Source organism: Chinchilla lanigera, unplaced genomic scaffold (assembly GCF_000276665.1).
Source record: "Chinchilla lanigera isolate Chin_1 unplaced genomic scaffold, ChiLan1.0 scaffold00146, whole genome shotgun sequence".
Taxonomy (NCBI): Eukaryota; Metazoa; Chordata; class Mammalia; order Rodentia; family Chinchillidae; genus Chinchilla; species Chinchilla lanigera.
This window is the reverse complement of record NW_004955547.1, coordinates 269,791-291,516: the sequence shown is the minus strand read 5'-3', so window position 1 is coordinate 291,516 and position 21,726 is coordinate 269,791. Positions and strand designations below refer to the sequence as shown.

The 21,726-nt window shown below is 49.0% G+C and overlaps 1 protein-coding gene across 6 annotated transcripts in view; it reads left to right on the top strand.

Annotated features, from left to right (window-relative positions):
* The window catches only part of Fmnl3 (formin-like 3), a 58,009-nt gene that overhangs the window by 19,641 nt on the left and 16,642 nt on the right, over nucleotides 1-21,726 (top strand). For all 6 annotated transcript variants that reach the window (XM_005411842.2, XM_005411844.2, XM_013508461.1 and 3 more), the window contains exons 2-4: nucleotides 16,545-16,628; nucleotides 18,865-18,945; nucleotides 19,226-19,302. In XM_005411842.2, coding sequence (XP_005411899.1) covers nucleotides 16,545-16,628; nucleotides 18,865-18,945; nucleotides 19,226-19,302 — 242 coding nt within the window. The remainder of the gene's footprint in view (nucleotides 1-16,544; nucleotides 16,629-18,864; nucleotides 18,946-19,225; nucleotides 19,303-21,726) is intronic.

The following is a 21,726-nucleotide window of genomic DNA, read 5'->3' as shown; positions in this document are numbered from 1 at the left end:
CCCCCGTCAAAGCCTGTGGTTGCTTCTTCCCAGCCCCCATTGTCAGAACTGTCTGCGGGGCTGGGCAGGTGCTGATTAACTGTAAGTAGATGCTTGTCTGTCCAGGGCTTGTCAGGCCTGATTTTCTCAAGATTTCCTGAAGTCACTGTGTGCTGTGGGCTAGCGGGGGAGTATGAAGTTGGGCCTGGGAAACAGCGGCCATGAGTGCAGGGATTCCTGCAGCCTGTATCCAGATGCTCAGCTGGGCCTTTTGCAAGAGTTTCGGGGTTTGGTGGATTTGAATTTGAATCCTGAGTGCTATTTATTAGCTCTGTGCCCTTGGGCCAGTTCTTTAAATTTCCTTGAACCTCATTTTCTTTATCTGTATATTCAGGGTGGTAGAAGGGACCCTCTAGGAATTTGGTGAGGATTAGATAACATATGTAAGGGATCCAGGGCAGTTTCTGCCACAGTGAGTACTCAGTAAATATTAAGTAGGAATATTCTGAGGCCATTAACCTCTTGAATCAGAGCTCTGATATCAAGGAGCTGAATGAGATATTCAAGCACTAGGAATTGTCGTTGGGTGAAGGTTGGTCCCCGTAACTCCAAATTGTGTAATCACTGAACGGCACACTGTTGCTGTGCTTTCCTACTCTGTGATGGTGACCTAGTCATGACTTCTCCACAGGCCTTATGGACACCCCTGTCCCAGAACTGGGTTATCCTTGGCTCCTCTTGGCCTGTCCTTAGTTCACTTTGTCTCTGGTGCGGCCAGAGTTGGAAGGACCCAACTTTAAGAACATTGTGAAGGAGGGGGTCTTACCAAGGCCAGAACAGCCTCTGTGGGTCTGCTGAAGCTCCTGTCTATGCCCCTGGAACCCTATTGAATTCTGGGTTGGTGGAGCCACTGCTGTGTGGGCTCCTTTTCTTAGGTTGGAGATCATCTACTCCTTTCCTCTCAGTGTGAGCCTTGGAACAGCACCAAGATTCAGAATGGATGGATATGTAGCCAGGAAAGAGCATCTTGTTTGAGTCTTCTATGTCCAGAATATGCTTTGGCCCCTTGCTTTGGGCAGACTTTTTGTTTGTGGTTGTGGTTATTTTGTTTTTACTTGCTGTTCAGCAGAATCAGCATCACACAAGCACTCATTATCCCCAGGCTCTTGGCAGGCAGGGCACTTTGTGAATCCTGCTCCCTTGTGAAGTGCTCATGTCTACAGATTATTTTCTGATGCAGCTGGCATGAGTTCCAGGTTGATTGTCCCATAGCAGCTATTAATTGCTCTCTTTGGTCTTGTTTAATTACTGCTGGCATGGTAGATGACTAAGGGATTAAGAATCTCTTGTGCTTTTACAGAGCAGCAGTTCCTGGTGAGCTACTAAAGCATTTATCTGTCATTTTTCCCAGAAAATCCTTGTTAAAAGTTGTGAGTATAACCTCAGGATTTGAGGGCTAGCCAGCCAGCCAGAGAGTGTCGAGTGGTGTTCCGCCTCTCCGTTGATCCTTCCAAGAATTGTAAAGAAACTGTCTAGGACTTGTTGCCTCCAGATGCTCAGGGAAATATCAGGATGGTGTCATAACAGTGTCAAAGTGTTGCCAGCTGCTTCTGAGGTCTTGGAGGCAGAGAGCTTACTCTGATCTTTCTTTGTGACAAATAAGGATTCTTCTTGTTAACCCACGGGGCTTCTGAGACAGTGAATCAAGAATGGCTAATGCGTCACCTTCACTGCCTAGGGACAGGGGAGACGGTCAAGGTACCAGTTCTCAAAGCCTTAGCTACAGCCCAGCACTCATTCACTCAAAAAGCATTTATTGAGCGCTCAGAATTGCATTGTAAGTGTCAGTGAACTAGCGATGACTAAGGCTGTGTCTGCCCTTAGGAGTTTAGGCTAGAGGAGGAGACAAACTCATTAAGTATATCATTATAGTATATAGCTGGACAAGTGTAATGGTATAGATATGTTGGGAACATCAGGAGCACACGAGGACAGAGGTGGGGCTGGGGGGTACTGCCTCTAGGAGGAAATCTCTACTGCCCAAAATGCTAATTAGGAGTCCACCGAAGTGTGGGAAAAGAAAGCAGGTAGGTAAGGGGAGCAGCATGGGCAGAGGCAGCAAGGTGAGGCAGAGCGCAGGTGTCTGCTGTTGAAGTGTAACGCGTGAGGCAGAGCAGTGGAAGGTGAAGCTGAAGTGGGGAGGCCTTTTGGGACACTAGGAAGAGATGGTGCCCGATGCTTTTCACAGGTGCAGTGGTCTGATTTTGAGTTGCGGGTGGGTCACTTCCTTGGGTCCATGGGAGGTGAGGAGCGTTGGAAGTGGGTGGCCAGATGGAAGTGTGAGGATGATGGGCACCTGAACTGGGGCTCCTGTGCATGGTGTCATGGGGCAGAGTCAGTAGTTTAAAAGGCTAACTTAAACTTAAAAGGTTTAAGTAGTTTAAAAGGCTAACTCTTCCAAGAGGTGATAACTGATTAGGTTTGACATTGGGTGCATGGAAATAAGGGAGATGGGAGGAAATTCAAAACGGTACCCTGTGGGCATGGTAGCACATACCTGTAATCCCAGTACTCCCAGCACTTGGGAGGCTGAGGCAGGAGGATTGCTGTGAGGTCAGGGCCAGCCTGTCCACATAGTGAGTTCAAAGCCAGCATGAACTATGTAGTGAGACCATGTCTCAAAAAACAAAAGGAAGACAACAAAAAAAGATGCTACCCATATTTCTAGCTTGCTAAATTAGATTAGTAGATGGAGGTGCCATCAGCTGAGGGGGCCAGGGAAAGAAATAGCTGGGAAAGGAGAACGATGAGGCCAGTCTAAGACACACGGGTGCCAGCGCCTGTGAATGTCTGGGCAGAATATTTAAAGTTGAACCTCAAAGGAGAGGTCTGGGCTTGAAATACCTTCTTGCGAGGCATTGGTGGTCTGGTCAAGTAAAATTCGAGGCTTTTCTTTTTTTTTTTTTTGAGACAGGGTCTCACTCTGCAGTTCAGGCTGGCCTTGAGCTCACTTTGTAGCCCAGGCTGGTCTCGAACTCCCGACGATCCTCCTACCTCAGCCTCCCAAGTGCTGGGATTACAGGCGTGTGCCACCACGCCTGGCATTCGAGCCTTTTCTGTGCCTCTCTACAGACGTTCTCCTGCCTTTCCTGTGTTCCTGCAGACAGCACAGCTCTTCAGTGACTGGGAGGGGCACCCCGGAGGACGTGCGTGGCACCGTGAGGAGCAAAGAGTTACAGAGTAGTTAGCTGAAGGCAGCAAAAGTAGAGATTTGTGGCAGAAGTGGATCCAGGTTTTGCAGGCAGCGAGTTTAACCTGAGGAAGTCAGAGACAGTTGGGGAATTGAGGGGTTTGAAGTTAGCCAGGAACATCAGAAATAACCTGGCAAAATCTCCAGTTTCTTCACAGATAAGAGCCGTGATCCCAAAACCTTGGTGGAACTGTTCCAGATCACTCAGCTGCTCAAACATCAGAACAGCTTAGTCAGTGACTCTGTTCTGTCTCCCCAGAGTCTAGTCCCAGCTTTACAGTGAACTCCATAGGCGGCTGTTGGTGTCTGTCTTATCTTTTGAAGGACCATAACTGTTGTAACCTAGAGAACGATCTGATTACACAAGATAATGGAATTATACCCTGCATGTGTTACCCATACTGTTCAGCTGCATATACATATCCTCTCGTATTTTGTACACTGGACATTGTATTTTGTGTGTGTACTGAGAAGTTCACTGAAGCCTGATGGGACTTCTGGTTGTTCTAGTTATCATTTCTAGAGCTTTTCTGTTGCCAGGCATTTTTATTCATTCAGTCTTGCAGCTAGAGGTTATAAATAAGACTAGTTATAACCCTCACTCATCCACCCACCTGCCCAGTGATACTGAGGATTGAACTACCATGGGCTACATCCATAGCCCTTTTTAAATTTTGAGACAAGGTCTCACAAAGTCACTCAGTTGCCTAGGCTGGGCTCAAACTTGTGCCCTTTCTGCGTTGGCCTCCCAGAGTGCTGTGATTGTAGGCGTACGCTGCCATGCCTAGCTATAAATCCACATTTTACAGATGGACAAACTAGCGGGGCATGGTGGTATACTCTTGTAATTCTGGCACTCAGGAGATTGAGGCAGGAAGATTTCTGCAAGTTTGAGGTCAGTCTGAGCTAAATAGTGAGTTTAAGGCTAGCTTAAACTGTATAGGGAGACCCTGTTTCAAAAAACCCGTGCATATATAAAAGTATTCAAGCATGAATGATTAAGATTCATAGCAGAATTTTTTTTGAGACAGGGTTTCACTGTGTAGTTCAGGCTGACGTTGAACTCACTACATAAACCAGGCTGACCTCAAACTCATGCTGATCCCCTGGCTCAGCTTCCCGAGTGTTGGGATTATAGGCGTCCGCCATGACGCCCAGCCGAGATCATCACTTGATTCCAAAGCTCATGCTGTTATCTATAGCTCATTGGAAAGTTTAAGTGCCACTCAGATGTGAGGAATTGGTCACCACATAGTGTCCGAGAGGGCAGTTTCTTTATCTCTGTGCTCCGCATTGTCTCCCTCTTACTCAAAGTCTTGAACTTCAGGTGTCTGCAAAAGTACCTCATTTAGCTGGTTTCACCCAATCGTGCTGGACAGGGAAGCGTTTAGTGACTAAAACTGTCAGACAAATCCAGCTGGACCTTTCTAAATTAGAAGTGGAGATTTCTGTTTGTGGCTGTACTGGGGATTTCACCCAGGGAGCACTGAGCTGCATTCCCAGGGCTCCCCCTTTAATTGGTTTCATTAACTAATTAGAAATGAGATCCTTCTATATAGCCCAGGCCATACTCCAGCTGTCAGCTCTTCCTGCCTTAGCCTAGGATACAGGCATGCATGACCTGGCTGGAGCTTTTCTTTGTTAAAAGATAGCAAGAAGCTGGACATAGTGGTGTCCCAGTGTTCTGGGAGGCGGAGGCAGGAGGATTGCAATTTCAAATCCAGCCTGAACAACTTAGTGATTTAGCAAGATCCTGTCTCAAAAATAAAAAAAGGTGTAGAGATATAGCTCAGTGCAAAAACCCTGGGTATAATTCCTGGTGTCACAAAATAAAAAAAAAGTTAGCAAGACCTGGTAGAAAAAGCCTTTCTTTTCTTTTTTTTTTTTTTTTTTTTTCAAAAAGCCTTTCTGTTGAAGGCCATACACTTAGGCTTGAATCTGAGGTCTCACCGGGTGTGGTGAGACCCGCTTGTAATCCCAGCACTCGCTGAGGCAGGAGGATCGTTGTGAGTTTGAGACCAGCCTGGGCTACAAAGAGAGCTCAAGGCCAGTCTGAACTGCAGAGCGAGACTTTGTTTCAAAAAGACAAAAAAAAAAAAAAAAAATCTGAGGTCTCTTTCTGTATGACCTGAAGCTAGTTGGTCATGGATTCTCAATTCCCTTGCCAGTTAAATAGGCATAATGACATTTATCTCTAGTGGTTGCTGAGAGTCGTGAGATAATTTGAGAAAAGGGCTTGGCATGTAAGAGACGCTTGGAAATGTTTTCTTCTCTATTCCTGGCTCCTGAGTCGATACGGCACTTAGGGTTTAAACTGAGAAGATTCAGGACCTCTTCAGGAAGAAGCTTTCAGAAGACCAAGTACAAGGAGCTGTTTTCTAGCTGGGCGATCAAATAAATACTAAAAAGCTGAGCCAACTCAAAAAATAGCTTTGAGGTGTGGACAGCCATGACCTCTGCGTCATTGTGGCCTTAAAGGCACGGGGGTGTGGGCAACAGTATCGTGGGGGACAGCCATGGGCCAAGAGCATCCTGAGGTCATTGTGGTCATTCCCAAAAGAGGACAGAGACACTGAGGAACTGAGGACAGACGCCATTTGAAAGCCATCGAAAAACAGGGAGGGACAGAGGACTTGCTTTCTCCTCGGCCAATGTGACGGGTGACAGATCATGCCTGTTCTGAGCCTCAGTTTACTGTTTCCTTAAAGTGGAAGTCTTGTCACTCCTGCAAGTGTCCGGAAGGAAGAAGGGACTCATTATGTTTATGTCTAGGTGCAGAGCTCCTGGATTTAGCGAGACTGCTAGAAAGTGCCCGCTGAGCCCAGCCAGTGCACAGTGAGGTGGTGGGCACCTCTGCCGGCCTCTGCTGTACCTGTGGGCAGCCTGTCTGTCCAGCTTTTTCTGTGTGCCAGGCTCCCTTGTGAGGAACAAGTATGTTGCAGGCCAAGTCCAGACCCTCACAGAACTTACAGTCTATTCAATCAATAATACATGGCCTGGCGTGGTGGCATACTCTTGTAATCCCAGCACTTGGGAGGCTGAGGCAGGAGGATCATTGCGAGTTCCAGACTATCCTGGGCTACAAAGTGAGCTTAAGGCCAGCCTCAACTGCATAGCGAGACCCTGTCAAAAAAAGACAAAAACAAACAAACAAACAAAAAAATGAAAAGGTGAACAATGAATAAAAGTATGTCAGAGAAATAATGTTTCCATGCAGTTTTTAAATTAAAGGCTCTAGCACAGTGCATGGCTTTCCCTTTGTTTGTAAATATACACGAATGAACCCAAGGCAGCATAGCTTCCCCACCTGGCACAGTACGTGGTGCATAGAAGACACCAGTGCTATTAAAGGAGTGATTGAGCATGGTGGGTTGTAGGAGGTGCGGGTGGTACGCCCTGCAGAGGTTCAGGGGAAGGAGTGTGCAGAGGTCTGGGTCTGGGGAGAGTTCTTGAGAAAGGTTTCCAGTGTACCAATTGGTCCGAAAGATGCATGTAGTGTAGAAATGCCCTGAGAAGGGCTGAGGCAAATTCCTTGTGTCAGAGGGGGCGCTATGTGGAGTTAAAGTCCAGACTTTGGCATCAGGCCAGGGTTCCAATCCCAGTTCTGCCATGTAGTTGTTGTGTGAGCCTGGGAAAGTTCTAATCCTTCTTGTTTCCTGACCTGCAAAATAGGAATAATGGCCCTACTATGTAAAGAATTAGATAAGATAATCCATGGAGAGTGCTTATCACAGTTCTGTCAATAAATGTTAGCTTTTGTCATATTACTTTTGTTTATTTTGTTTTGAGACAGGATCTCACTGTGTAGCCCCAGCTGGACTTGAACTTGCAGTGATGCTCCCTCTAAGGAGCCTTAATACTATCTTCATTATTGTTATCCTGCTTATGCCCAGCTACTTACTTTATAAAGCTCACAAGAGCCTTTGTAATCTGGCTGTTTCTTGCCAACTCTCCTTTGCTCACGCACACTTTCATTCCATTGTAGCAGATCACTTTACAGATTCCTGGGTTTGTGCTTCCTCATACTTCCAAATACTGTCTTGTTGCTACAGAATCACCATCTTCCCTTCTGGTGTCTTTGTCTGACTCCTTTCTGCTTAATGTTTAAAACTAAATCGTGAAACATTCCTTCCAGGAAGCCTCACTGAGCCCTTCATCTAATTAAATGTTACCTCACTGGGAGCCCACAGGATCCGCCCCACTCCTCTGTCATACCAGTGCTGTCTACTCTCGCCCTGGTTTGCTTGTCTACTTTGCCTCAGAACATAAACTTTCTGAAGATAGTGTTCATGCCATGTTACTTTGATATCCCCAGATTCTGTCTTAGTGCTTGGTGTATACTTGTTTCCCAGCTACATGTTGAATAAAAAAACCTAAACAAAGATAGCTCCCGTTATATGAGACATTTTTACTATAGTAGATTCTGATTTAAATGCATCATTTGCATAGGTTAACCTGATCAGCGTAACAACCTTATGAGGTAGGCACTATTTCTACCTCCATTTTTCAGGTGAGGAAACAGAGACTCACAGACATTCATTGATCTCCCAAGGCCACACAACTAGTGGTGGAGCCAGGATTCAAACCTGGGCAGGGGGGCCCCACAGTCCTTGCTTTAACCACCGTGCTGTGCCTCTAGGAGTATCACTGAGATTTGTGTTAAGGATGTTTGTTGACTGTCCAAGAAGAGGTGAAGAAACATTAATCGAAATTCACAACTTGGGGATCACATCTTAAAAGAATTAGTCAATATGTTAAGACACTGTGGGGATGGATCTTACCACTCTTCGGAAAGAGCCAGGAGTGGTGGCGCATGCCTGTCAGGAGGCTGAGGTAGGGAGCAGACAAGTAAGGGACAGGAGGAAAGGAGTGTATGTAGCAGGAAATTAAATTTACTCAGTCTTTATCAAGAACCTACTACAGTGGTAAACAGGTTGATAGAGCCTGTGATCTAGTGTGTTATGAAAAAGGCTATGAAAAGATGAATCTGAGCTGGGCATCTTGGCACACACCTGTAAATCCCAGTGCTCAGGAGGCTGAGGCAGGAGGATCACCTCAAGTTTGAGGCCAGCCTGGGGTACATAGTGAGCTCAAGGATATCCTGAACTACAGAGTGAGACCCTGTCTCAAAAAAATAAAAAAAGAGAAGGGCAGAGAAGTGACATTAGCTTATGGTATGAAATGAGGACTGAATTCTCAAAGTAGAAATTTGCTGAGAGAAAAAGCAGTGTATAAAGAAAGTTACTGGGGATATAGCACAAAAGGTAGATTATAGGTAAAAGAACAAAACAGTGGTGAGAAGTTAGACTGTCCTCTTTACCCTAAGATAACCAGGGGACATAACAGGGGACTTAGTGGTAGGGAAGGTGTAGCAGTATCATTTTTTTTTTTTTTTTTTTACCAGGAATCAAACTTAGGACCTTGTACTTGCCAGGCAGGCGCTTGTGCCTCTAAGCTACATCCCTGGCCCCAACATCAATTGTTCATTAAGCACCTGCACATGATTCAAAGGATAAGGCAGGTCCCCTACCCTCAAGGCATTAATGTTCTAGTTGTGAATAAAAGAAACACACTTGAAAAGTATATTCAGTTTGTGCTAAAGTTCTGTGGTATCAATGATTAGGCATTTTCTTGCTTATTGTTTTATCCATGTTGTCTTACTTTTCTTGTTGCTGAGACAAAATACCCGACACCCAAAGTTAAAGGAGGAAAGGTTTATTTAGCTCACAGTTTGTAGAGGTTTCAGTCCATAATTGGCTGGCTGCAGGGCAGGGTGGATGGCAGAGGGGCATTGCAGAGGAGAAACAGCTCATAGGGGAAGATAGCAAAACAAGCAAGGGACTTAAGAGCGTCTTTCTGCCCCTTTTATACAGGCTACTAAGGGGAGTAGTACTCACACCCTTAATCTTAGTGCCCTTAAGCTTAGCATTACCATGAATCAATCCCAGGGTCACGTACTCTAGATCCAGCCACTTTGTAAAAAGCCCCACCTATGACTGCATGAGGCTTTGAGGGGACATCTAGACACAAGCCACATGTAGACTTCATTTCCAAGATCATCTCATGGCCCAAAATAGTTGCTTAAGTTTTAGCTGTTCCCTCTGCATTCAGATATTGTACATACTGTGTATTTCTCAGATATTGTACATATACTCCATTCACATCCCATGGGAAGCTGAGACATACATTCTAGGCTGCTGAACATTGAGCTGAACATACAAAGAAGATGAGAAGAAATTGGAGGATAACAAGCTGGTCTCTGCCATATCATTCTCCACATATGGCTATGATGGAGCTCAAAAAAGGGCTGAAATCCAGGTGTGGTGGTATATACCTGTAATGCAGGCACTCTGGAAGGCTGAAGCAGGAGGATCATAAATTTGAACCGAACCTGGGCAGTTTAGCAACTTAGCAATACCCTATTTTAAAAAAGAGGACAGGAGATATAGTTCAATATTGGGGCCCTAGGCTGAATTCCTAGTACTGACCTCTCAAAAGGGGTGGGAAAGCTGATTGTTTTAGGTTATCCAGTAGTAAAAGATAGGGATTCAAAAGATTGGGGGAACATTAGTCAACAGAGAATCCTTGGGTTAGAAAATGGCAGGAGAGGCTGCCCCAGGAGGAGTCCTGATTAGGAGAACATGAGGCTGCTCAGAGTCAGAGGCACTGGCACCTGTGGCGAATCTTATCTTGGAAGCTCTTAGAGATAGCAGAACAGGCTGAGCAGTTCAGGATTGTATAAGGAGTCAGAGAGTATTTCTGAGTATTTGGCTTATGTGTGGGGAAGTGGGGAGCTCCTTCCTTGTGTGCAGGGTGGGCTAGGTGGTGTGGGATAGGGAGGCTGGTTAGAAGCTTCTCCGAGAGGGCTGGGCTGAGCAAAGGAGACCCACCCGCCTCAGCGAGAGATGGGCTGTGGTGCTTGTTGAGAGAGAGAAGGACGTGAGCCCAGAAATACTGTGTCCTCTGGGCTCCGCCTCATGAAGAGGGGAAGGACCTTGCTTGCCTGTAGGGAGAACGTAAGGCTCTGCCCCAAGACTCCTTGGCTTTGAAATACCGGCTGCCCCCCGCGGAATAGTTTCCATCCTGCGTAACTGGGGAGTATGTGGGTCTGGCTAACCGCGAGGAGGGGCTGGGGAGCCAACAGACAGATCAAGTTGCTGTAGCAGTGGCTTTTTAGCTAGGGCCTGGAGGCTCCATTGGGCAGTGCTGCCAGCAGTTCTCCTACCTGAGATTGTATACTTCTTGGCGGTCAGGGCAGAAAGGTGGCCTGAGCCAGGGCCCAGGAGCCTGCAGAAGGCACCTGATGTCAGATGTGGGCCGACAGTGGGGCAGAGGTAGAGCCAGGGGCTCTACTAACACTGGGGACATGGCCAGTTTCCTTGCCTTTCAGGGGTATAACTATTTGGAAAAAGCCATCTTTTTGTTAGAGCGATGTTGGACTCCAAAGACCTCGCCCTCAGCCTTCACCCATCTGACTTCTGTGGTATGAATTGCAGAGCTGAGCCGGAGACGTCTGGTGAATCCATTTCTTTTTCCTCCAGGCTGTTTAGGGACTTGGCCAGTAAGTGCTCAGCAAGTCATTTCTGGTTATAGAGTCATCAGTGACCACAGGAGCACGTTCTCCAGACATGGTTCCGAGCCTGACAGCTTGTCCCCAAAATGATAGCTTCAGTTAAACAAAAGCACAAAGCCAGACACTTAAGTCGAAGAGTACCCACTTCTCTGATGCCTTCTGCCATAAGGCATCCCAGCAGTTTCCCCGTACGCCTAATAGTAGCTTGGGCCTAGAGAAAACTGCATGGCTGGGCTTGTGCTGTGCCCACAGGCTCCTGTCATAGGTCTCACGTGAAGAGATGAGCGGTGAATAGCTGGTGGAGGGGTCATGGAGGCAGAGGCCTCGAGTCCAGCGAGGCCACGGCTGTCACCCAGCAGTGTGCTGCGGGGCTAATGGGAGTGTTTCCCCAGGCCCAAGGTGGGAAGGTGCTGCCTCTCCTTCCAGCCAAGTGTATCTGACTGTTCTGTTATTTCCCTTCTGTCGCACGATAGTTTTTGCCCAGAAGCTTTTGCAGCTGACTCAGGCTCACTTGAGCCTGCCTCTCTCAAGTTATGGGCATCTCCAAACCCTCGCTCTGGAGAGAAGGATGGGAGGGAGGCAGGTGTGGAGAGCAGGCCTGATCTTCATCTTGCCAGCTGGGCAGCAAAGCCAGGCTCATGGGTTGGTAGGAGCTGCAGTGGGATCTGGCCACCAGTTCCTTCTGTCTTCTCCCCTGCACTGCTCCAGCCAGTCACATGGCTCGGGAACAGTGTGGGTGTTTGGAGGGGCTGCTGTACTTACTATGTCTGGACTTTTTTTAATTTTAGCTCTTGGATTTTTGATCAGACTCTGATTTTTTGGGTTTCCTTTTGACAGAGTTGCAGTTTAGGGGCGGCGGTTAGGAGGAGCTGTGCTGAAATGAGGTAAACAGTGACGTGGAGGTGGCAGCAGCGTAGGCCATGGACCGGACTGGCCAGCGGGCTTGCTGTCTGGGCGGGCTGGGTGGAGGACTCCCACGCTGCACACTAGCCAGCTGGCTTGTGTTAAAGCGCTGGCTGAAAATAACTCTCATTGTCTGGGAGCTGCTACTGCGGCAGGGCAGGCTATGGCTGCCAAGAGGCCAAGGCAGCAGGAGCTGGTGCCTCCTACCTCCCGAAGCTGTCGCCCTTTGGGAATAGTGCCCAGCTGGCCACAGCTGTGCCCGCTGCCCGTCCCTAGAGACATGAAAGGCAGGCGGGCTGTGGTGCTGGGCCTTTGTGCCTGTGTTGCCCACTTTGTCCCCGCTGGGCGCAGGTTGGCTGGCTGCAGGGGGTCCTAGTGGGAACACAGTGTTCCAGCGTCTCCTCCAGCAGCCACTCAGGCTCCCAGAATTTTGCCCTTCACCACTTTTCACTTCTGCTCGTCTACCCCGTGGCCTGCAGCTGCGAGGGAGGACTTGGCCAGGGGCTCGCAGCATGTTGAGAAGCATGTGGTACCGCAGTAGTGCCTCATTCTCCCTGTGCAGTCTAGATGCAGCTCCCCAGAGCCCTGTCCCCGTGGGCCAAGCACAGGGGCTGAGGCTTCCACACTTGGGAGACAGTTGCAGCCACGGGAAGCTTGACGGGAGGTAGTTAGGAGAAAGAAAATGTCGATAAAAGCACCAACTCATTTTCTGTACCTGCTCGGAATAACAGCCCTTGCTGGCCTTTCCCAAATCTTCCAGATCCCTTTCCCAGGAATGTTTCAGACATTTCTGCCTGGCTCTCAGAGGAGCTGTACCATTTTTATCTCTCTTCCTAAGTTTTATTTTGATCAACCAAGACCAACAGAAGCAGTTGAACAGGGAATTTTTGGTGGCTCCTAGTTCCATTGGTTGGGTTTTCCCCAGACCTGGCTCAAGCAGACAAGCAGAGAAGGGGTGAGTCCCAGAGCAGGGCCCACAGCTTTGAAGGAAACTCCAAGCTCTACTGGTATTTCCCTTCCCCTGCAGTGGGAGGAAACGAGGAGGGGCTGTGAGGGTGAGGGGTACAGGGCCGGAAGGGGGAGGGACACCCTCCCCCACTGGGTCTTCCCTGGGGCCAGTGAGATCGGAGATAGACAGTAAGGACACCTTGCTGGAGGCACAGGACCCTGGCTTCCACGGAGCCCACCGAGCAGGCAGTCTGCCTGACTGTGGACTTGGAGTAAGCCAGAGCAGTCTTGCTGGAGGAACATCAGATCCATGCCTTCTGGCATCTTTCTGTTGTGGGTTTTTCTTATTGGACTTCTTGCTAACTCCCTCAGACTTAGGAATCAACCATAGTTGCTTTCAGTTTGAGTTCGTGGTCTTCTCCCATCTTGTGTTATGACTTGTCTCCCTGACACCCTACCCAGACTCCCTCTTCTCCAGCCCCAAGTACAGTGGGATTAAAATTGCCTCCTAGTCTTGGAGGCATCCTAGATCCCTGAGAGGGATCAAAGAAGGGATCTAGGATTGCTGTGTAGTTAATATTGAGAAGGAGAGGCGGGAGCAGGGATAGAGAACCTAGAAGCAAGAGGGCAGGTCGCTGGGATGTCAGACATTTCATAGGCTTTTCAGGAAAAAGAAGGGAACTGTCAATTCTTACAATGTTTCAGACATATAGTCATAAATGTTTATCATTTGACCCTTATAAAAGCCTATGAAGCAGTGAAATTATCCCCAGTTTATAGATGAGTTGTCCAAGTTTTTTTTGTTTTTTTGTTTTTTTGTTTTTCTCCGGTTCCGGGAACTGAACTCACAACCTTGAGCTTGCCAGGCAGGCGCTTTTGCCACTGAGCTAAATCCCCAGCCCCTAAGTTGTCCAAGTTTTGATAGTTCTGAAGAGCCCAAAGTTGATCTTGGGCCTTTATTTTTTTGGTACCGGGAATTGAACTCAGGACTTTGCACTTGCCAGGCAGGCACTGTGCCACTGAGCTACATCCCCAGCCCTGACCTTGGGCCTTCTGACTACATTCTGTGCCTGTACTCTCTCCAAGACAGATGGTCAGCAAGGTTCTCACCAAGGAGTTAGCAGGAGTTTGGCTCCGCTCTGTTTCTGAGAGGACACAGTCTCTGGAAACCCTGAAGAAAATGTCAGGGAAACAGACCTTTGACTGAGCCCAGAGCCCAAGTTTGCTCCCCAGCTGTCCCTGGAACTCTGGAAATTGTCCTTCCTAAGGGCAGAGCAGCTTCCTCAAGACATTGGACCCCTGCCGAACCCACGCATGTTATCAGTGGGGGCAGCAGCCTTGGCACCCTTGTCTGGCAGGAAGTGAATTGCCCTGGTCCTGTTACCTTGGCTGTTGGCTCCCACTGTAGTCAGTGACCTGCTTCTTGTGAGAGCCCAGTGGTGGGGATTTCCCCTTACCCATCCTCTCCCTCTTATACTTCAGCTCTGAGCAAGCTGAGAGAGCTGGGGCCACTGTCCAGGAGGTGCCGCCCAGAGCTGTAGACAGGAGGGCGCGGGCATTCCTATTCTTTCAAATGCACAAATTCTGGGAGTCTAGGTGGCTTTTGTAGGAGGGGCTGTGTTCCCATCCTGTGTTCCTGTTAGGATCCCCTCACTCACCAACCAAAGAATGTGTACGATGCCAGTGACCCCAGGGGTTCCTCCTTTCCAAGGATATAGTTTGCCCAGGTGTCTGGAGTGTTTCTTCCATAGGCTACTGTTCCCAAAGGGGGTGATTTGCTCAGTCTTGAAGCCCTGAGAGAAGCGAGTGTTTCCTGACAAGTTCACCTGGTGGGAAGGTATGAGGCCGCAGCCTCCGACTGTGGTTGGCACGGAGAGGAAGTTGGTGTAGACCGGATGTGTCTGCCACAGTAGTGTAGCGAAGACTGCACCCTTCCCCTCCCAGCCGCTCTCGTCCAGGGGAGGCAGCAGCAAACTTTTTGTGGCACAGACTTGAAACAGTCATATGACAGCAGCATGCTCAGGAGGCACAGAGCCATGACCACGCCTGGTGACTGTTTCGACTCAGTTCTGTCTTGGGTTTAGCCGGCTAGGCTGCAGACCTGTCCCGGGCCTGCTTTTGACCTTTGGGTCTCTGTTAAGGCCTCCTGCTCCCATCTTACTGTCCACTCAGACATGTTGGAATCAGCTCTTAGCAATTCAGTTCTAGAGAGAACATTCCAGGCCTGTTAGCCCATCCTGCCACCAGTGCTGCATTGGCTGTGGGAAGGACTGGACTGGCCTTTCTTTCTTGTGGAAGTTGAGGCAGATTTGTGGGGCAGTGGAAGCCACGGGGAGAGGTGTGGTGGGGTAAATTCCTCTTTCCTCCTCTTACCTGCCCTACTTCTCTAGTTTTAAATTCTTCCTTTTGGGCACTCCAGTTAGAGACCTCAACCCTGATTGTTTTTTGAGCCACAGTGATCCTGTTTCCATAGATAAGACCAGAGCTGGCGAGGGTCTCAACCACAGGGTTACCAACAGCTTATTCTCCACTGAGAGGAGGCGGCTCTAAGCATAGATGTTGTTCCTTAGGGGTAAAATAAACATACGGCTGCTTTAATGTATGTGTAAGTTACGCAGTGTGACAGAAATTTTCCTTTTGATTCCTTAAAAAAGTGAAGCCCCCCACCCAATCTTCTGCTGCTTCTGGAGTAAAGCAGAGCCTTTGTGATTCTTTAGGAACCTTGTACGCACAGTCATGTCCCCTGAGATCAGGATGCAGGCAGAGACAAACCACCTGGCCATGCTTGTGTTACCAGGAAGTGAGACCCAGATGCGGAGCAGTAGGCAGCAGAGACAGAATGAGAAGCAGGGTGCGAGGGTTGTCAGACAGCCATGGCACTTCAGAGGGGGTACATTTCACTCAGGACCAGAAGCAGGCAAGTGTAGTGGTCTGATCAAAGTGTCAGACTGCCTTTAAAGATGAGGGCTAGGAGCAGAGGCTAGAGGACTGCGGAGGGCGGGGACAGGCATGGCTTCAGGCAGACAGGAGGGGAGGGTGGGCTCCCATCACGGCAGGCTGTGCACAGATGCCTTAGGCCTCTGTCGCTCACATTTTACTTTGTGTATTCATTCAGCAAATAGTACTGAGCAAAATAAAAATGATTCTTGGACTGTCACTTGGTATCTTACGTTGCAGTGTTTGCGGGGTCAGCATACTGCTGTGTCTTAATTGGGAGGGATGTCGTAAGTAATTTTCTACTAATACTTAAAGTCCTAAACTTTTGTAAATATTTTCCTAAAAATAGTGAGCAGTTCTCTTTACACAAATGCTGAATCCTGATTTAGGTAAGAGGTAGAACGGCAGCCACCACCCAGGCTGAAGGTGGCTCAGAGCTCGGCTATACAAGTAGGAAAGTCACCCCTCTCTCGGGTCATGGCAGAGAAAAGGTTTGCAAGTTGCTGCTTTAAACTGGGAACTTTCAAAGTTTTGAGCTCTCTTGTGTTGAGAAGTATATTTTACAGCATCATCTATGTGCATATGACATATATATGCATATATACATAACATGTAAAATATAAATAAACAAAGTATAAAAGAAAAACTTTATTAAATGTTTATGCATTCTACTTGCACTGAGTCGTGGTATCGCCTATTTAAATTTGCCCATTTTCATTGAAAATGAAGTTAATTTTGACTCACCAGATTGATTCCATGACCTGTGTGGTATGGAAAACACTGCTCGACCAAACTTGACTAATACGTGTAACAGGGAGGCAGGAGGACTGTCCTACCTTTCTGGGCCTGCAACAGAGCTAGGGTGGGGCCCAGCAGGGATGGTGGGACAACCCAGCCTTTCTGTCCTTACCTGTGGTATATGTTTCAGCCTGTTAACTCAGGTTCTCTCCTCAGAGCTCCATGAACCTGCCTCCAGACAAGGCCCGACTCCTGAGGCAATATGACAACGAGAAGAAGTGGGATCTGATCTGTGACCAGGTACTGGATGAAAAGAGTAGGGATGTTGCAGGGGGCCTGCAGGAGCCCTAGCCTGGTTTGCCTGTGCTTTCTGTTCCAAAGGGACTCTTCGTAGCAGAGACAGAGCTGGTAGGCCGAACTCCTGCAAAAGGCGTCTTCACTTCTTCCAGTGTGTGGTTTATGCAGGATGGTTTCCCCAGCAGAGCCAATTTCTGCTGTTCTCCAGGGTCAGGGCCGTGCCTGGCAGGACCTGCCAAAGGATCTTTCCTCTGTCACTCTGCTCCAGACCTGGCAAATAGCAAGATGCTTCTCATTATCTACAGGCCTCTGGGAATGAGACACCCTAGTCTGCTAATTGCTTTTGGTCCTTTTGAGACAGGGTCTCACTGTGTTTCCAAGTGTGAAAATAGTCAAGGCTACTGTTCTCCCTACATGAATAGTGTTTAGAACTCAAAGAGTAGAGCTACCATTGTTTTACTTAGAACTAAGGTCTTCTCTGCTCTTCACCTGGCTCTTTCCCTGCACACATGGTCCTGAGTCTTTGAACTCAGACATTCCTGTCCCCAAGGCTCAGTTGGCTGCTACTTCTGTGTCTCTTGGTAGGTATGGAGGGGCCTGGTGCAGAATGTGGGCAGTTTGTTTACCCTGTACTTTGCCATGTAGCTTTGTCATGAACAAATTATTTCTTTCAAGCTGGAGAAAATCATAATAGGCAATACTTAGTGAGTGCTGATTTTACATCACGTACTCCACATATACTGAAATACCTCACTTAACCCTCACAAAAACCCTCTTAAGGAAGGCACCCTGGCATTTTATAGATGAAGAACCTGGAGGTCAGTAATGTAGTGCTGGTGAGTGACAGAGCCAGGTCGGGCTCAGGCAAGCTGGTGCCAAGCCTGTGCCAACTGTTTTCTCCCACTGCCTTCCTAGTAATGCTGCTTAACCTAAGCTAGGATTATGGTTTAGAGGACCTAGTCCAAGTTCCCTGTCCAACGAAGGCCTGTTTCCTTGGGTTCTGCATTAAGAGGTGTGGGTTAGTACCTGCCTGGGGTTTGGAGAGCAACAGCTGCTTTGGTACTGGGATTTTCTAGTTGATGGTCTCTGTCTTTTTTTTTTTTTTTGGTCCTTTTGAGACAGGGTCTCACTTGCAATTCAGGCTGGCCTTGAGCTCACTTTGTAGCCCAGGCTGAACTCAGACTTGCAGCAGTCCTCCTGCCTCAGCCTCCCTGAGTGCTGGGATTATAGGCGTGCACCACCACGCCTGGCTGTCAGTCTTTTTTTTTTTTTTTTTTTCTCTCAGTCATTTCTATGTCATCCAATTTTAGCTTTGTCAAACCTCTCTTGTTTTCTTTCATTTGTTTTCAGCTCCTGTTTCCTAACATATTTTCCTGAATGCTTTCCAACCCCCTGAGCTCTTTGGTTTTGTTTTTGTTTTGTTTTTATGAGACAGGGTCTCACTGTGCATTTCAGGCTGGCCTTGACTCACTCTGTAGCCCAGGCTGGTCTCAAACTCGCAGTGATCCTCCTGCCTCAGCCTCCCGAGTGCTGGGATTACAGGTGTGTGCCACCACATCCAGCTCCCTGAGCTCTTTGAATATCTCAGCCATGGACCCTTGTAGAACTGGAATGCCAAGGGTTTCCTATTGGGTCAGACAGAGGGTTGGGCCGAAGTAGAGAGGGCCTAGACCTGTGCTATGTGTAGAAGGCCTAAGAGGTGACTTTGCTGAGGGCAACCTTCAGCATTTGAAGTTGCTTTGGATAGGTAGAGCCTGGGCCCTGGGTAAGGAGCAGAAAGTACTTTGGCAGCCTTAGCTGTGTTAATGCTGCAAAACCAGGCCAATCCCAGCTGCAGTTTTTGGAGCTATGAAAGCCAGATTCTGCAAGACCAAGCTTCCCTCTTGGTTCTTCTGACTCCATCCATCAGTTGGCCAGGCACAGAAAAGCATTTTCTAGTCATTTATTTTGGGTACTATTCATAGTTCTGTAATCCCCACATCTTAGCAAGCAGCAGGCTCTTAAAGTAATTTTTTGACATAGAAAAGCATTTTAGGCTATGGAAACACTAACTGGAGGAAAAGATGGCAGTAACTGGGAACACCTTGGGGATAAGTCAGGGACAGAAACCTAGAGTTTGGGCAGTGCTAAGGGCTACGTGACAGCTGGGAGGCAGAGTCCCCTTGTTGAGCACTTTGAGGTATTCTTTCTTAGCGCCCTCCTCAGACTGTGTACACACACCTGCATGTTTTCTTTATAGGAGCGATTCCAGGTGAAGAATCCTCCCCACACTTACATCCAGAAACTCCAGAGCTTCTTGGACCCCAGTGTAACTCGCAAGGTAAAGTATGAGGCTGTGCCTTACTCCCCTTCATAGTTGCATGGGGTTTGGGCACAGACCTTTTGGCTTAGGGTTGAGGCATCTGCTTTTAAGCAATGAGAGTTGGAATTTTGGACTCTGAGGCCACCGGCTTGGAATGGCTGCTGAGTCCTGGCGGGAAGATCTGTAACTGTACTCTTATAACCCCTCCATTTCCTTTTCTGCCCCTTTTATTTGTACTGTAAGTTGGACAGGGCATGGTGGTGGGGCTTCGTTGGTGACAGAGGTGCTGTGTTTACAGAAGTTCAGGAGGAGAGTGCAGGAGTCAACCAAAGTACTGCGGGAGCTGGAGATCTCGCTTCGTACCAACCACATTGGGTGAGTCCGGTTTAGCCACTCTGCCTGGCCCCAAGTGCTGCCTGCCGCACAGGATCTGGTGTCCTCTGTGGAGGATTTGCCTGTTTCTCCTTCTTGCCGTGGAGCACCGTTGTCCCCTGAATGGCTTCTGGATCCCCAGAGCTCCAGATTGTGCCTTTCTGGCTTTTTTTTCCCGTCAGCTCTGCCAGCCGCGACTGGATGCTTCTGGCAAGTGTGGGGCCCCTTCTGGGGTCCCCAGACTGTGGCTTTGAGTGGAAGACATTCTCACAGCACCTGAGCTTAGAGTCTGCTGTGGCCTGGTGCTGAGCCAGCCAAGGCCTAGAGAGTCTGGGAGTGAGGGGGAACACACTACATTGGGTAGGGCTGAGACCTAGTTGCTGTTGAGCAACTGTTTGGACTCTGTGATACCAGAAGGTTATTGCTGTTTGGGAAAAAGCAATGTTAGTTCATGAGCAGAAGAACCTTCCTGAAGCACCAGGAAAGATGTCGGGAGCTAAACATCTTGTGTGGTCACAGATCCTGGTGCTGCCAACTATTGACAGCACCCCCTCTGCACACACCGCAGGATCTGTGAGTCTTTCCTTCCACTTTCTAAGTAGGGAGTCAGCAATTGCTGAAAACAGGTAGAGGGCTAATGCAGTGAGGTACATACAGTAGAAAGACAGTGCCTCAGTTTGATGAAACTAATCAGCAAGTGTAGTGCAGGACGGAGAAGAGAATGTGTGTGTGCACACACTCAGAAAGGACAGCAAAGAAAGGAACCTTGGTGTAGGGCTGCAGGCAAGGGTTCCTACCTGGCCAGAGCTTGGCATGAACGTGAGCGCCTCGGTGGGTGGGAAGCGGGGCCTGAGAGCAGGCGGAGGCGGGGTGTTTGCTGGGAAGGTGCCAGCCCCACGTCCTTGAACTTCCTGAGACTGGGGTGGAAAGAGCCAAATGATCTCATCAGCCTTTCCTCTCCTGTCATGACAGCGGTCCTCTTGTCCACCCCTAGGCTAAGCCTGCTCGGGCTTCTTTGGAGGAGGGGACACCTGTGTGTAGCCAGCTGCAGCAGCCAGCAGCCGTCATGAGGGAAATGGCACAGGAGAGAACAGGAAAGGATCAGTTCCTGGTCTTGGAAGCTGGGCTGTGGTGGCCAGAGTATGGCTTCCATATCTCATCTGTGAACCAGTGTGGAAATCCAGGCCTCCTTGGTGAATTCCTCCTCCATATTGGTGAATTCTCGGCCGAAGGGAAAACCAGCAGGTCTCCTCCATTAGCTTGGCTCTAGGGGCGAGTGACTCTAAGGGGAGCCCTGAGTGCCACCTGCCCGCTGCATTACACAGAGGGCCTTCCCTCCCTCGCAGGCCCTGCGGTCTTTCTAAGTCCTGCTGTGGCCAGAGTGAGGGTGGGGTCTGCTCCTCTTGGCAGAGGCCCACAGCAGTGTGTGACAGCCCTTCGGCCTGCCTTTCTACCTGGTGCTGGCCCCTCTGGCATCTGAGCAGCAGCTAGGGTCAGAGCAGCATGGTTCCCAGGCAGTGGAGCCTCTTGGAAGTTGGCACTCAAGTTAGAAGTCTGGACCTGGGCTTTGGTTCCCAGGGAATAGCTTAGTACTGGCATTTTAGGAACTCCTGCCCTCTGACCTGAGGCTTCTCTGGGTAGTTATGTGGGAGAGCCAGGATCCTTCCCAGCAGCAAGTCAGTCAGGCTGGCATGTAGGGGCCACAGGGTGGGAGGAGGCCAAGGCAAAGTGAGGAGAGGATTGTGCTTTGGTTACAGGCTGACTGGCCCAGGGCCTGCTGAACTATGTGTGTAAGGAGGCAGATGGGAACTCAAGCTCTGGAATGGGGCTGGCTGGGAAGTGGGATTCCAGAGCGCACCCCCCCTCCCCATTCCCCTTTTCTCCCTGGATTGTATTGGTTTCTCTGCCTTGCCTAAATGCCCTTTAACCTCTCCTCAAAGTGTCAGGATCCCGAAAATAGCAGTGTAGACTCAGACAGGAAATGAGAAGGGGGTGGGGAGCTGGAGAGCAGACAGACAGGAAATGGGAGGCCTGTAGGCCCCCAGAGAGGAAGCTAACTTCAGGCAGCTCCGGTGTCAGTCAGCTTCAGCCAGAGCCTGCTGCCAAATCTCAGCTGGGCCTGGTGCTCCAGCTCAGCCTCTCTCTGGAGCCTGGGGTGTGGCTGGCCTAGCTGGTGTTCCAGCTGAGGGAGAGAGCAGCACTGCAGGATGGTTGGGTGCAGCTGGCTCGTGTAGACCCCTAGGCATCCCAGGGGAACAGAGCACTCCAGAGAGTAAAGGTTTCCTCCTGAGGTGTGGTGGATGAGCCTTGCATGACAGTCTCCCTGGAATTCACTCTTGACTTCTACTTCAGAGGTATCTCAGCCCAAAAGGAGTAAAGGCAGAGGGTGAAAATATTCTAGGACATTGGCCTTCAAGGACCCTGTTG